The sequence below is a fragment of the Phyllostomus discolor genome, chromosome 6 (genome assembly GCF_004126475.2).
Source record: "Phyllostomus discolor isolate MPI-MPIP mPhyDis1 chromosome 6, mPhyDis1.pri.v3, whole genome shotgun sequence".
Lineage (NCBI taxonomy): Eukaryota > Metazoa > Chordata > Mammalia > Chiroptera > Phyllostomidae > Phyllostomus > Phyllostomus discolor.
In genome coordinates this window covers 14,491,095-14,505,580 of record NC_040908.2, presented here as the reverse complement: position 1 = coordinate 14,505,580, position 14,486 = coordinate 14,491,095, and the positions used below count along the sequence as shown (strand labels likewise).

Below are 14,486 nucleotides of genomic sequence, written 5' to 3'. Positions count from 1 at the left end.
ACACGGGTTTAGGGCCCTAGCGAACCAGCCTGGAAATGGCACCTGCGGCAGAGCCAGAAATGGACCGATTCTCCCAATATCTGGGGCTCTGTTTCTTTCTCTACAGGTCCTATGGGCTGTGTCTTCCTCCCTGGCCCATTCAGATCATTGCTGCTGCCCCGAAGCTCCCAAGAGGCAGCTCTGGTTCTCCAGCCCTTCACATCCCTCATCCATGGCTGACTGCAAAGTAGGGAGAAGCCAAGTTTAGATCCAAGCTCCTGCCCGAACACCCAGAGAGCCTGGCGCCACCGGGCTGGGGGTCTCCTAGGCTGCAACCAGAGACACTGGTCCTGATTCTTCCAGGTCTCTAATCTCTGGTCTTGACGCCCCAGTCTTTTCCGGAGTCAAGGCCATGTTGCCTCAAAACAAGGACCAAGTGCTGCTACAGAACACAGCACCCTCTGGGGTTCCCCCTCAGGGCCCCTCACAACTCGTGGACTGCCCTCCCTACAACCTCCAGCCTCTGCCTCCTCAAAAATCACTCTCTCCCTCCCTCCCACCTTGCTCCCCTCCTCCACAGTCCCACTCTCCTGGCTCCGATTTCTATTCTCCTGACTCAAATTCGGACTTTGTACTACATCCCTACTCGTCCTCTTTCCCAAGATCCCCCGCTTTCTTTCATCAGAATTACCCGTCTGTCTCCCTTTCACATTCCTCCTCTCCCTCCCACCAGCTATACCCTTCTTCTCCCCCTACTCGCTCCTCCAGCCCCCCTCAGCCGCAGAACTCCTCTCTCCCAAGCTGCCAGTCTGGTCCCGACCTCGGAGACCTACCCAGCTCCACTCCCACTTCCCCGGGGCCCAGCCTGCCTTCTCCAGGGATCCATTCTAATAGACAGGCATGGCACTGGCATCAGTACCACGACACCAGGTCCCCTGGGGTGGTGGGGGGATGCGTGGCAAGCGAGAGGGACCCTGCAGAGTTCAGGCACCCAGGAGCCCTGGCCCAGGCCCTGGTGGTTCACCTGGGGCCCCGCCGTATTGCGCACGACCTTCGGTTACTGCTTTTGCAGCGCCTGTGGCTAGGCAGAACCGGCCCGGCTCCGGTCGTGGAGTATCCCATATGCCTGGTGTGTCTCCGGCCCCGTGGTCCCTCTTGCCCCATGCCCAAATACAGGACTGGACCCCGGCTGCTTGCCTTTCCCCAACTACTGCCCGGTGCACAGAGCCAGGAATCCAGACCACTCCGCATAGGCATCGGGTTTGGCCTCCGCCTGCCCCGTGGCCAGGCCAGGGCTCTGCATCTCTTGCCAGAAAGAAGACCAGAGGAAGTAGGACCTCAAGGCAAGGCCCCTCAGGCCCGTGGGTATCAAACCGAGGCTTCGCAGGCCCCAGCAGTTCCAGCCCCAGCCCCAGCAGCTCAGGCCGAGGCAGATTCAGCCCCAGGCAAATCCTCCTGGACCGGGAGCCTCAGGTCTGCAGGCTTTCAAGGGCCAAAGTCTACTCAATGTCCAGGACCTCCACCTCAGGCACCAAAACAGGACACTGTCTCCCTGAAGCCCAAGTTTTCCTCAGTTCCAAAGACTCCTGCCTCTCCAAAGCCTGTTCTACAAAAGTCACCACCCCAGTTCCAGAGCCTCGGAGGCTCCCTGGAGCACCTTCTCCAAACACAGCAGTTCCCACCAGGCCCCAGGTCTCAGGAGGTCCCCGACACACCCTGAAGGGCTGGCTGGCTGGAGGTCAGGTGTGTTCTCGAGCGCTTAACCCAGGAAGTCCCTTGTGGAGTCTGCTCTCCCCTGGCTGAAGAGGAACAAGGGCACTCGAGGCCCCATTCAGCCTTCCATGTATCCAATAAAGCCTCACACTGCAAAATCTGCATCTGTGCCCTGCTGAGCAGACTCACTGGGTACCTACAGCAGGGCCAGAACCCGACGAGGGGCGGGGGAGAGTCAAAGGACATAGAGTGGCCGAGAAGAGTGAATGCCATGTGTCTGGAAAGGCAGGGGGCCGACAAGGCCTGAGCACCTGGGTTGTACAGAAAGCTCTGGTTGGCCCTTCACACATTTAATTCAATTTGATGAGACAAGTGATGGCATCCCCTGGCATCCCCAAACCCGAAACCACTGGGTCCCTTCTTCTGGGTGCACCTTAGGTTAACGAGGGTGCATGCTGATGAGGCCAGGGGAACAGCAAAGGTGTCTCTTGCAGGAAAGGGCACTCCTAGCATTCCCTTGCAGAAAACCAGAAGGACCCTAGATAAGATCTGTCCTGCTGGGGCTCAGGTTGCCTGCCTCTGAGGATGTCACAGGGGAGCAGCCCCCACCCACAAACCCTGGGGGATTTACTTATTTTAAAATATTTATTTTTAGACAGAGGGATGGGGCAGAGGGAGAGAAACATCAATGTGTGATTGCCTCTGGTGTGCTCCCCCACTGGGGACCTGGCCTGCAAACCCCTGACTGGGAATCGAACCAGCGGCCCACACCGGCCAGGGCAATTTCGGGATTTAAAGCCAGGTTTGTTTTAAAGTCCGCATCGCCTCCATTAAGAGGCAGGAGACACAGGTCACATTTCCAGTGTATGAGCTTGGGACAAACCACTGCATCTCCAGGGTAAAACGTCAAGGCTGAGCTTGTATGAGTCTGCATATCGGTCTTGAAGGTAAACCGCCCTAATCCAAGGATTTCTTTATTAAACCTCTACAGCACCGGGGGTCTTATCCTGGCCTTTTCCGGGAGGCCACAGCCCTAACGCAAGGATTCTCTTAACCTTTTTTAACTTCCCGCCTCCTCCCAAATCTCCAAGGCTGTTTCAGCGACGCGAGAGCTCCCGACTCCCGCCCCGCAGAAAGATGGCGGAGCCTGACGTCACAATGGGGCGGAGAACAGAATCCCCGCGCAGGTGTTCGGTTGCCGCCGACCGACTAGTGCTGACGCGTATTGGCGGTTCTGCGCCTGCGCGAGGCGAGGGCACTAGGCGCGCTTGCGTACAAAGCGTCAGCGAGACTGGGTTTGACCGCCCGGGGCGGAGATAGGAGTTACCGTGTGTGTGGTTCGGGTGCGGGCAACGTCGGGGGCGTGAGAGGGGTCGGGAGTCCTCCCGGCGGACACCGAGTCGGGTTCAGCAGCGGCCAGGGCAAGAGTCGAAGGCCGGGAGCGACATGTCCTGGGTGCTGCGGTGCGGACAGTGAAGTGCGCGGCGAGCGGAATGGGTCGGCGCCGGGCGCCAGAGCTGTACCGGGCCCCGTTCCCGTTGTACGCGGTTCAGGTCGACCCCAGCACCGGGCTGCTCATCGCTGCGGGCGGAGGAGGCGCCGCCAAGACGGGCATAAAGAATGGAGTGGTAAGAGCGCAATGCCACTCTGTCCGGGTCACACCTTGGGCAGAGGGCGATTCCGGGAGGGTCGCGGGGGCGGGCCGCACCCCAGCTCCCGACCCTTCCGCTGCCCAGGGGAAATCCCCGGCAAGCCAGGCATCCCGACGAATTTCAGCGGAGAACTTAATCACAGGGCGATTGAGCAACTCCTAAGGTAGAGTGAAAACTAACAGTGCTTAGGCTCTTTAGCTCCACCGCAGGAGCAGCCCCGGAGGTCTTATCCTGGTCTTTTCCGGGGAAGCCACAGAGGCCGCCGGTCCTCCAACAGCAGCGACGGTGCTGCATTTGGCCCTTAGGCTAGCTTTTCTTCACTTTCCTAAGCGTCGCCCATTAACTCTGTGGACTGGAGGCAGTGCTCCCAACCCTGCCTTGCTGTACAGATTGGTGAGGTTCAAGACAAAGGGGGTTGGGGGGTTAGAGAAAGACTTGTGAACTAAGAAATGCGGTAAACAAAGGGGTAGGGTATCAGATCATAGGATGCACGTTTGCACTTGCGGTAAACCCCGGACAGCCCTGGACCTTGCTCAGCCCACTTCCCTCTCCCACAGCACTTTCTGCAGCTAGAGCAGATTAACGGGCGCCTGAGTGCCTCCTTACTACACTCCCATGACACAGAGACGCGGGCTACTATGAACTTGGCCCTGGCTGGTAACATCCTTGCTGCAGGGCAGGATGCCAGCTGTCAGCTCCTGCGCTTCCAGATCCACCAGCAGAAGGGCAAAAGCAAGGCAGAGAAAGCAGGTGAGAAGCTGGCTCTCTAGCTTTGGGAAGAGTGTTAATTGAGTCAGATCACTCTGATCTTGGCCTCTGAAAAAGTGGGGCTGCAAGTGGGGTTATGGTAGCAGGGGGGAAGCTGGATGTTCACCAGACCTGTAGAGAGGGGGCCAGTATTATTAGCTATAGAAGTCTGGAACCTGGTGGGCTCTGTGTGTTGCAGGTTCCAAGGAGCAGGGGCCTCGGCAGAGAAAGGGGGCAGCCCCAACAGAGAAGAAATCTGGAGATGAAACCCACCAGGAGGGGGCAGAACTGAGAGTAGAGAATTTGCAGGCGGTGCAGACAGACTTCAGCCCTGATCCACTGCAGAAAGTTGTATGCTACAACCACGAGAATACCCTGCTTGCCACCGGGGGCACGGATGGCTGTGTTCGTGTCTGGAAGGTATGGTTTGCGGGGTAAGGGAAGGGTGCGTGTTAGTAGCAGCACGGCCAGAATTGTGAGAAACTGAACTTGGGATCCAGGAACTTGTGAGGGAAGTCTGCACTGAGTGGCCCTTAGGAGAGAAGAGGGTGGAGGTCGTGGTGCTCTTGCTGTGTACCCGGGCTGACCATAGTGGTGGTTTGACTGCAGGTGCCCAGCTTGGAGAAAGTGCTGGAGTTCAAAGCCCACGGAGGGGAGATTGAGGACCTGGCTTTGGGGCCTGATGGCAAGGTGAGGCGGGGAGAGGGTGGAGAAAGTAGGGGGTTATGCTGCTCGTTTTCTGTAACTGGATCTTCTAACTGTCCTTCCTTTGGGATTTTGATTCCTGACTAGTTGGTGACTGTGGGCTGGGACCTCAAGGCCTTCGTGTGGCAGAAGGATCAGATGGTGACACAGCTGCACTGGCAAGAGAACGGACCCACCTTCTCTGACACGCCTTACCGCTACCAGGCCTGCAGGTGGGAAGGTCCTGGAGGGGGGCCAAAAGAGGCTCAGCCTAGATGTGGTGGGGGAGTAGGAAAAGACTCGGGGGGAGCTGGGGAGGGTTGTGGCCTTGGCGGTGTGACCTCAGGCCTGACCGGGGCACAGGAGGGTACAAACTCTTGAGCGGGGTTGGGCAGGCCCCACGGGCTCAACGGCTTCTTGCCGGCTCCCAGGTTTGGGCAGGTTCCAGACCAGCCTGCCGGGCTGCGACTCTTCACAGTGCAGATCCCCCACAAGCGTCTGCGCCAGCCCCCACCCTGCTACCTCACCGCCTGGGACGGCTCTACCTTCCTGCCTCTTCGGACCAAACCCTGTGGCCATGAAGTCATCTCCTGCCTTAGTGTCAGGTTGGAGACAGAGCTGGCTCGGCCGGGTGTGAGGGTGGCTGGCGGAGCAGCAGGAGGAGCCCTGCCTGGGGGCTGTGGCTAGCGAGTGAGCGCTGCTGTATGGGCCTCTAGGACAGTGCGCGTTTTATTGTTTGTTGCAGTGATTCGGGTACCTTCCTAGGCCTGGGCACGGTCACTGGATCTGTGGCCATCTACATAGCTTTCTCTCTCCAGGTAACGGGCAGAGGTGGGCACAGCCCAGAGGGCCCTTTGGGTGGGGACTCTAGGCCTTCTTCTGCCCTGGGGGCAGGAAGGAGTCTGGCCCAGCCTGTAGAGCGAAAGCTTTCTGGGGTGTGGGGGCATGCTTTCCAGAAGGAATGTTCCCAACTGGGGCTTCCCTCACTCATTTTCCTCCTGTCGCCAGCGCCTCTACTATGTGAAGGAATCCCATGGCATTGTGGTGACGGATGTGGCTTTTCTACCTGAGAAAGGTCGTGGTCCAGAGCTCCTTGGGTCCCATGAAACTGCCCTCTTTTCTGTGGCTGTGGATAGTCGTTGCCAGCTGCATCTGCTACCCTCACGACGTGAGTCATCAGGGTGGGCAGGTACCACCCAACCTTTATCTGTAGCAAAAATTTGCTTCCTGGAACAATGGGCTGCTTGTTTATAGCCACCTGCCCCCTCCGTGGATGGAGTCGGTCGAGGGTTCTGTTTGCTGGGCTGTGAGGCCCTTTGCCCACTGACTTCTTCCCCCACCCCCTGCAGGGAGTGTTCCTGTGTGGCTACTGCTGCTGCTATGCGTCGGGCTGATTTTTACGACCATCCTGCTGCTCCAGAGTGCCTTTCCAGGTTTCCTTTAGCCTCCTGCTCCCAGGGAGTCAGCGGCCTAGACCCAGCCACCTTCTGGACTAAAGTGGAAGCCTGGATGCCATTGCTCACTCCACCTCTGCCTGGGTCCACAGCTGAGGTGGCCTCTGATGGGACTTGACGGAACCGTCTGCCCTGCCCAGTTAAAGCTTGGCTGTGGCCCTGTGTGACTCTTGAGTTCTGGGAAGCCTGTGTTCATCATCTTTGGATCCACCTAGGAGAGTGGCGTCTACAGCCCAGGCCACACCACCTGCCTCCTCTCCTCTGCTCACTGGGGGCTCCCGAGCTTATCCTTTCTCCAGAAATACGTGAAGATGCCCCAGAATCTGGAGTCAGTGCTGTCCTTCCTGCAGAAGCAATCGTTTCTCCTTCTCCCTCACAACCTGGGGCCAATTGCCCTTTCTGTGAGCCCGTTGCACTTGCTGGAGCAAGCACCGGCCTGGGACTTGGCGTGAGGGAAGGAAGGGGTAAAAGGAAGACCCAGGCAGTAATCTGTGGGTGGAGCTGAGTAGCTCTAGGCCAGCCAGGCTAAAGATGCGGTAGGTTCCTAGGTGGTCCACCCTACCCTTGAGAACAGGGAAAGTGAAGAACCTCAGCCCATTTGACAGGAAAAGCTGATATTTAATAAAAAAGGGAAGACTGGACTGAGACCCTAAGTGGCACTGTTGTCAGCTCTTGCCTCCCTTGGAAGTTGAGAGAGCGCCGAGGCCGAGCAGCTCTGCCAGGTGCTGGAAGACGGCTTTGGCGTACTGGTGGAAGAGGCGGCTCATGTAGCAGTGCTGCCAGGGGAGCAGCCCTTCCAGGAAGCCGATGTGGCCACCCTGGGCTGTGACGAGCAGTGCGACATGGGGAGATTGCTGGGCAGCCTGTAGTGGGAGGGCTGGGGGAGGGGGTGGAGAGGAGGTCAGGAGCCCAGGCCTCTACCGAGAACCCAGGCTCTCTCCACTTCACCTCACGGCTCATTGTCCTTGGGCCTAAAGCATCAAGATTGAGCATGCTCACCATGGGCTGGGGAGAAGGGGTCGTCGGCTGCATTGAGGCAGAGCACAGGTGTCTGGATAGCACCGACTTTAGCTCTTGGGCTTGCTGCGTGGTAGTAGGTAACACAGTCTTTATATCCAAAGGCCACAGTTGTGTAGCGCTCATCAAATTGGCGGATCGTGCGGGCCTGTGGGTGGTGGAAGGTGGGGTAGGCTAGGATAAGGGTAGGGAATAAGGAAGATACTGGAAGAATTGGGTGGAGGAAAGGTGGTTGAAAGACTATACCTGTAGCACAAAGTCTACATCGACCACCTTTTCCATCACCTTTCTGTTTCTGCAAAAGAGAATACGGGTTTGGCTCTGCTCCTGGACCTGACCCAAGCACTGGGAGAACCTGGCACGTCTGCCATCCTGCCCGGTCTGCTGCCCCATCCCACTCGCCGAGACCCTACCGGTCCACAACTTGGCAGAGCCCCGCGGTGAGGCGCTGATTAAAGAGCAGTGAGTTGAGTGGGGTCTCCAGGGACCTGGTGGTCGCAAAGGGATCCCAGCATGCAGACAGAGTCAGTGCCGCCACCAGCCCTGCAGCCCGTCCGGTCCGTGCCAGGTGGTTCAGCACTAATATCCTGCAGGGTTGGGCCAGTGGCCGTGAAAGAGGGGCCTGCGTTAGTGAGTGTGGACGTAGGAGGTGGGCGGGGAGAAGACGTGGAGGAGGAAACAACGGGAGGCCCGGTGTTGGGGTTAAGCCCAGGCAGCCTTTACCCTCCGAGAGAGATCCCCACAGCCAGCAGCGGAGCACGGGGGTAGCGGTGCTTTATGTGGCTCACGACCGTCTCCAGATCCTCAGTGTTGCTGGCACAGAAGGCCCTGTGGGTCTGAGGCAAACCAGGTCGTTGGGTAGGGAGGGAAGCCCGGGCCGGATGGCAGAAAAATGGGAGGGTAGGTGAACAGAGGCCGGGGCCCAGGGTCTCCAGGGAAGGGGTGAAGAGCCGTTACGATGGTACTCACCAGCAGCCCTTCCCCACGGCAGCCGCGGTTGTTGAAAACGACAGCCCTGTGGCACACACAGGTGCATTTTAGCCAGACTCTCCCTGGCTCCAAAAGCCCCTCCTCTTCGGCAGCTTTCAGAAAGAGCCTGGCCAGAAGGTACCTTTCGTAGAGCACCACCTCCCCATAGCCGTCAATCTGAATTGACCTCCCTGTTACCAGTTCTTAGATACCACCCACCCCTCTGGGTTGTGCCATCTGTACCTATAACCGTCCCTCAGAGCTTGGTCAGCTAGGTGCAAGATGTAGGCGGTCTGGCTACTGCCTGTTATCCCGGGAAGCAGCAGTACGATGGGCTGCGTGGCGGGGGTTGGGTGCCGGTTGCCGGGGGGCCTGCCGGCCCAGTCTAGCAGCAGCTGTCCTCCGTCTGGGGTCTGGAGGACTTCACTGTGGTTTGGGAGAAAGGGCACCCCGATGCCATTAGGAACTCTGTGTATTTAAGAGGTTTACTCCCGCCCTACCAAACAACTCCCATGACTTCCCATTAGCATCATGTGAGGGCATACCATCCGGCCAACCAAGACTGTAACAAAGTGTAAAAGGGACGGAAAAGGTTCAATGTTACCTCACGGGCAATTAGGTAGCCCTCCACAGAGCCACTCCCGTCATTACCCTCAACACACTGAGGTAGGTGGGAGCCAAGATTGCTTTAATCTCAAAAGAGGTAGACAGGGTTCCCCTGTACTTGCAACTTGGTGTTGCCCCTTCTGACCCTTCTTACCTCCGGTAAAGGACTAGAGGCCGAGGCTGCAGTATGGCTCGGAAGATGGTTTGTAGCCGCCCCTCAAAACACCACAGCGTAGGGTAGAAAGTCTCCACGGTGATTGGACAGTGTCGCTCCAGGAAAGCCAGAAACCGGGACCCTGTCACCAGTCGAGGCTTCTGTAATCACAACACAATCTGCCTCACTCTCCCGATTTTTGTGCCAAGCCAGTGAGGGCGCTTGACACCAGTGACCCCTCTCCAGAGGGCAGCCTGGAGGGCACTGCTGCTGCTGGCGATGAGAAGTCTAGCATACCTCGGTCTGGAATGGCCGAGTCACCTGTTAACATAGTCCAGCTGGAGGCTGAAAGGACTGTGGTCCTGGAGAGTCACCTCTCCAGGACTGACTGCACTGGCTCAGAACCAGGGCTGGGAGCTACTGCAGCTGACTGGGCTGACCCCCCGCCCCCAGCCTATCCGTGCACCACCCCACTGTGGAATTAGCAAGTAACATAGGTAAACTGCCTGGCTGATCCTGGCAGGAAGGGTTGGGACCCCAGGCAGAACCTCAAGAAATGCAGCACCGTTGGATCCGTGAGCTCTGCCTCGCAGTTGAAGTTTCCGCACTGCCATCCACTGTCATCTTCCCAAAACAAGCTCTGGCCACCGGCTCCCCCTGATTTTAGCACCGTGTTGTTGCATACTTCTATTTCCTACTGGACATGCTCACCACTGAAGGGCGTCTTCCTACGCAGCACCTCGCTTTCTCCCTTGGGTCCCTGCCGTTAGGCCACAAGAGCAGATCTCTTCCTTCACGCCAGGCAGGAAGGAGATAACACTAGATAATGGGACGGGTGGGCCTAGTGGGCCCTGAGCCTGACTTACAACCCCTCTGCTTGGTTCTTCCGGGCAGACCAAGGGAGTGACAGGGACTGGCCACATAGAGGACTTCTGAAGGAGTGTGCTGTGCAAAGCCAAAAGACTTCAGACTCAAGAAACAGAAATTGCGTTTCTGTTGCAGGACCTAAGGAACCTGAGGACCAGACTCTTAACTCTTCTGCAGTCTTGGTAGCAGAGGGGTCTAGCTAAATCATGAACTAGAGAGGCCAGGTTGGTAGTGCGACTGCTGTGAGATGTGAGTCGAACCCTGGCCCTCGAGCCCTGGGATAATAACACCTGTGATTCATTCATTGTGTGCTTCATGCAGGCACTAGGCTAGGCCCAGCCTTATGAGACAGGATACGTTATGAGCAAAGAAACTATGGCTCACAGAGATGTGGTTGTTTCCCAAAACCACACAGCAAATGAGGCAAAGCAGAATTAATAATAGTTATATCACCACTAATACTAGTAGGTAAAATTTGTTCAGTGTTCCTTATGCTCCAAGCATTGTGCTAAGCATTTTACATAATAATGTCCCGTGATCTTCATAACAGCTCTTTGAGACAGGTAATGTGACCCCTCTGTGGATGCAGGTTTGAAAGCCAAGTAATTTGTCAAAGGTCCTGAAACTTGCCAAGGCTAGTTAGTGGGGGAGCTGGAATTCCAACTCACGTCTAGAGTTTGTGCTTAGTCACTACACTGCATTACTTCCTAATTGCCAAGATTTTCTATTGTCACCAATTTATTAAGTCCTTGTCAAACAGCTCAGTAGTGCAGAATAAGGTGCTAGTAAATTAGGTGACAGGTTTGATTTATGTGGGTTAGTTTCATTTTAACTATAGTGAAGTATTTTGTGACTCATTCCTGAGAATTAAGGATCAATTAATACCCGTCCATCGTGCTGGGCAACCCAAACGCCATGTCTTCAGGGCCTCCGCAGTGGCACTTTCCCTGCGTGTTAACCAGGACGGAAAAGTCAAGGAAGGGTTTGGAGTGTGAAGTCGCAGAGGTCTGACTTCAGTGTGGCTTGTTGCAAAGGCAAATGTATAGTTCAGGTCTGAAGTGAATGACTTTCCAAATCAGACATATTGTATAAAGTAAGGACTTATACAGTATTTGTGAGGTTTGAATTTTTTAAGTTGTTTTATTAAGGCAGACTTGTTTTATAAAAAAATATGCGTGAATGCTGAAAGCTCTGAAAAGTCAGGTAGCATTAAAATTCCCTAGTGATCTGTTTAAAGGGCTTGAATCAATAGATTTCTCGTTAGACTCATTTACTTGGAACAGAATTTAATGAGGATAAAAAGATTTAGATTTTTCTGGATATGTAAATTAGGTATTTAATCTACACTTCAGTGAGAATATAATCTCCAAGTTCATCAAAATCAACCGCTTCAGAATTTTTAACTGCGCTGTACTTGGAGAGCCTAGAACTTAAAACAAGGCTGAAGGAGTGAGCGTAGTTAGGGTTATCCATTAATCCTGAGCCAGAAGGGAGAGGAACCTCCCGCAGCCCTGAAGGTCGCAAGGCCCTGTTATCTGATGGGGTGGTGCTGGGAGTTGGCCACAGCCCCACAGGCCTCAGGGTCCTTCATTCAGTGCAGCTACTGAGAAACGTAGCTAGACTGCGGAAAGAAACGGGAAAGCCCAGTAGTGTGCACGTCTCCCTGACGCCGCAGGATGCCTTCCACCCATCTTTCCCCGATGTCCGTGCACGCCACAGGGAGCAGCAGCCCTCTGATGCCTGCAAGGCCCAGATGGCATGGGAAGCACGAGAGCTGCAGAGAATCTAGGCAGGCAAAGCAATGACTCCTCCTAAGGTGGTAAGCAAAGGGGAGCCTGGCTGGAGCGCAGGGCCAGGGTCTCAGTGGGGTTGAGACGTCCAATTTCACCTGGGGCGGGAGGCCCAGCCATGCCAGCTCCCGCAAAAGGCTTGAGCTCCCCGCTGGAAGCTGTCCCCTAGACCCGAGTACCCCCTACCCACCGGCCAGAGCTCTGGACCCGCACCCACCTGGGGCACATATGCCCAGTAGTAGCCCAGGTAGAGGGCAGCGCCAAGACCCAAAAGCAGAAAGAACAGCTCTGTCCAGGTGCCATGCTGAGGGCTCGGGGAGAAGCTCAGCATAGTGTTGCTGGGTTTTGACTCGCAAGTTCTTGATTGGCCCCAGCGCCTTGACTGTGACTTGTAGGCCTGCAGGTATGCACCGGGACCCACCCGTTGCGCGCTATTGGACGGCCTGCGCAGGTCCCGCCTCCACTGCCCGGGGGGGTGGGGTCCAGTGACCCCGGCCCCATTCGCCGCGTGTGAGCCTTGAGGGGCTGCGCTAGGGCCGCGCGGGGTCGGGGGTGCTGCGTCCGGGGCCCCGAGGTTCGACTGCGGAGCCGAACCGAGCGACCTGCAAATGGCTTCCGCGCCGCGCCTCCCCGCCTCCTGCTTCCGCGTCGCGGTCACTCGCGGGACGGCCCCTGGGAAGGACCGGCGGCCGCCCCTGCCGCCGCCATCTTGGTGAGGGCCCCTCCAGCCCCTGCCTGGCACTCTGCCCTGGTGGCGGCAGGCGGCGAGTCGGGCAGCCTGGTCACCTGGGACACAGCGGCTCCAGGGGTGACGTTGTGCCGTGTCACACAGAGTACAGCCATGCACAGTGACCTTTACTCTCGGGACATGGCCGGTTCCCGTGGGGGCTGACACCCTTCCCAGCGGTCCTCACACTGGACACACCGGGCGCGCTGCAGCACTCACTCCATAGTCACACAATCAGGCTTCTGCTACGGAGTGGGCAGTGGGCGGCTCACACATGGTCGCGCGCACGCGCGCGCACACACACACACACACACACACACACACGAGTCAAAGCCGCTCACACAATGTCACTCTGTGTGATGCAATCCCTGTCAAGGAAATACAGCGGATACTTGCCCCCCACCCAGCCTGTACCAGGCACTCGGCGCACCCCAGGGGTGCCGTCCCTGTCTTCACCGGGAGGTGGAAACAAGTCAGCCACCAGCGCAGTGGCTCTCAACCTTGACTGAAGATCGGAGCCCTTGGAGGTTTTAAAAACTACCAGTGTCCAGGCCCCAACTCCAATATAGTTGGTCTGGAGCGGAGACTAGGTAGCAATGTAACAAGTTCCCTGGAAGATTCCAGTATGCGGTCAGGGTTGAACCCCTGCGGTGGGGTGTGGTGCTAGGTCAGGGAAGGTCCAGCTACAGCGGGAGCTGGAGGAGGGTTCCGGAACGCCACGGGATCGGAGAAAGTGTACTCAGTATTAAATGACAATGCATTTTAGCTGAAAACCGAAAAGTGAGGAGTTCCCCAGGCAAGGGGGAGGCAGGCAGAGAGTAGTTGTTCCAAGAGCAGAAACAGCCTAAGCAAAAGCCCAGATGTGAGAGACTTCTTAAAGGAAACGAGAAATTTGGTCTGGAGCACACGAGCTGGTCAAGGAGCCGGGTGTGAGTAGCTACATACAGATATTCAAGTTTTTCCTAAAGGTGGAGAAAAGCCAACAGAGTTTTATGAAGGGGTGGGCAACATGATCGGAGTTGTTTTATTTTTAAAGATTTTACTTATTTGTTTTTAAAGAGAGGGGAAGGGAGAAAGAGAGGGGGAGAAACACAGACATGTGAGAGATACGTCAACTGGTTGCCTCTCACACCCCAGCCAGGGACCAGCCCGCATCCCAGGCGTGCACCTCGACCGAGAATCAAACCCAAGACCTTTCGGTTCTCAGGCCCGCACTCAATCCAGTGAGCCACACCAGCCAGGGCCAGAGTTGTTTCAGAAGGATCATTCGGGGTACGTGGGGAATGGGTGGGAGGAGGATGAGAATGGAAGCAGAGAGGCCAATTAGGGAGCTGTAAACAGAACTTCAGCAGAATGATGGCTGCCTGGACTCGGGGAGGAGCAAAGCTCTTCAAGCTGGGAGGCTGCATTCACGGTCGGTAGGAGGTGTGGGGAGAAGAAGGAGTCATGGACGGCCCCAGCTTTTTGACTGCTCTGGTTCACGTATGCGTGGCGGTGCCTGTTTCTGGGATAGGGAAACTGGGGGGGGGGGGGGGGATGGTGCGAGGGATAAGGGTACACACTCTGGCTCAGACACTTAGAGGCTGGGGTGCTGGTAGGTGTTCTAATTGTGTTTTCTTGGATCCTGTACTTGTCTGTTTGGTGTTCATTACCACTAAGCCAAACTAATGGCCACAGTTGTTTACATCACCCCAGAGTAGGACTCTATCCAGAGTCCACTTCCCTCATCTAACTCACACATACCAAGCCAGCATCTTTCCTCTCCTGAATGTATACAGGGCCAGGTGCCAGACAGCTAGGGACAGCCCCTTTCCTCTAAAGTCCACCAGAAATATTCAAACTAGCCAGTCCACAGGTGTCTGCCATGCCCTGCCTTGCCCTTCTCACTTAGTAAAGGCTGTGGCCTACATCCTGCCCTTGTTGCGTCCTGCCTCCTGCCCTGCACTGGTGCTCCTCGCTGTGGGCCTGTGGGCAAGCGGTGCCTCTTATTTCCAGGGGAACTGTAACATTCCTCTTTTCTTTCAATGACATTGACCTCTCCACGTTGTCACTCCGTCACCTTGATGAGTTAAGATTCAGGCACAGATCAGCAGGCTGTTCAATTTCTGGCGTAGTCTGGGGCTTAGA

General features: G+C 56.3%; 3 protein-coding genes across 3 annotated transcripts; 2 read left to right on the top strand and 1 right to left on the bottom strand.

The window, feature by feature from the left end:
• Positions 1–1,843, top strand: PRR30 (proline rich 30). The gene has a single exon (XM_028514815.2). It carries the CDS (start codon positions 392–394, stop codon positions 1,697–1,699), a length of 1,308 nt encoding a protein of 435 aa, XP_028370616.1. The 5' UTR covers positions 1–391; the 3' UTR covers positions 1,700–1,843.
• Positions 1,844–2,957: 1,114 nt separating this feature from the next.
• Positions 2,958–6,874, top strand: PREB (prolactin regulatory element binding). Its single transcript, XM_028516342.2, has 9 exons — positions 2,958–3,320; positions 3,902–4,094; positions 4,291–4,511; positions 4,701–4,781; positions 4,884–5,008; positions 5,207–5,380; positions 5,521–5,593; positions 5,784–5,943; positions 6,125–6,874. The coding sequence occupies exons 1-9, from the start codon at positions 3,186–3,188 to the stop codon at positions 6,217–6,219; spliced, it is 1,257 nt and encodes a 418-aa protein (XP_028372143.1). The 5' UTR covers positions 2,958–3,185; the 3' UTR covers positions 6,220–6,874.
• ABHD1 (abhydrolase domain containing 1) lies at positions 6,181–12,582 on the bottom strand. The gene is made up of 9 exons (XM_028516346.2): positions 11,850–12,582; positions 8,976–9,136; positions 8,459–8,641; positions 8,216–8,261; positions 7,970–8,082; positions 7,660–7,833; positions 7,493–7,541; positions 7,229–7,394; positions 6,181–7,106 (listed from the first exon to the last, which is right to left on the bottom strand). Exons 1-9 carry the CDS (start codon positions 11,961–11,963, stop codon positions 6,895–6,897), a joined length of 1,218 nt encoding a protein of 405 aa, XP_028372147.1. The 5' UTR covers positions 11,964–12,582; the 3' UTR covers positions 6,181–6,894.
• Between the last annotated feature and the right edge of the window lie 1,904 nt (positions 12,583–14,486).

What these genes read in the sequence shown, in the direction of transcription:
- PRR30 (XM_028514815.2), top strand. Translation starts at nt 392, where the DNA reads ATGTTGCCTCAAAACAAGGACCAAGTGCTGCTACAGAACACAGCACCC.
- PREB (XM_028516342.2), top strand. Translation starts at nt 3,186, where the DNA reads ATGGGTCGGCGCCGGGCGCCAGAGCTGTACCGGGCCCCGTTCCCGTTG. An exon ending in AAGCAAGGCAGAGAAAGCAG is followed by an intron (nt 4,095 to 4,290) that starts GTGAGAAGCTGG and finishes TGTGTGTTGCAG; the next exon opens with GTTCCAAGGAGCAGGGGCCT. An exon ending in ACATAGCTTTCTCTCTCCAG is followed by an intron (nt 5,594 to 5,783) that starts GTAACGGGCAGA and finishes TCCTGTCGCCAG; the next exon opens with CGCCTCTACTATGTGAAGGA.
- ABHD1 (XM_028516346.2), bottom strand. Translation starts at nt 11,963, where the DNA reads ATGCTGAGCTTCTCCCCGAGCCCTCAGCATGGCACCTGGACAGAGCTG. An exon ending in GCTCTGAGGGACGGTTATAG is followed by an intron (nt 8,262 to 8,458) that starts GTACAGATGGCA and finishes TGTGTGCCACAG; the next exon opens with GGCTGTCGTTTTCAACAACC. An exon ending in ATGTAGACTTTGTGCTACAG is followed by an intron (nt 7,395 to 7,492) that starts GTATAGTCTTTC and finishes CACCACCCACAG; the next exon opens with GCCCGCACGATCCGCCAATT.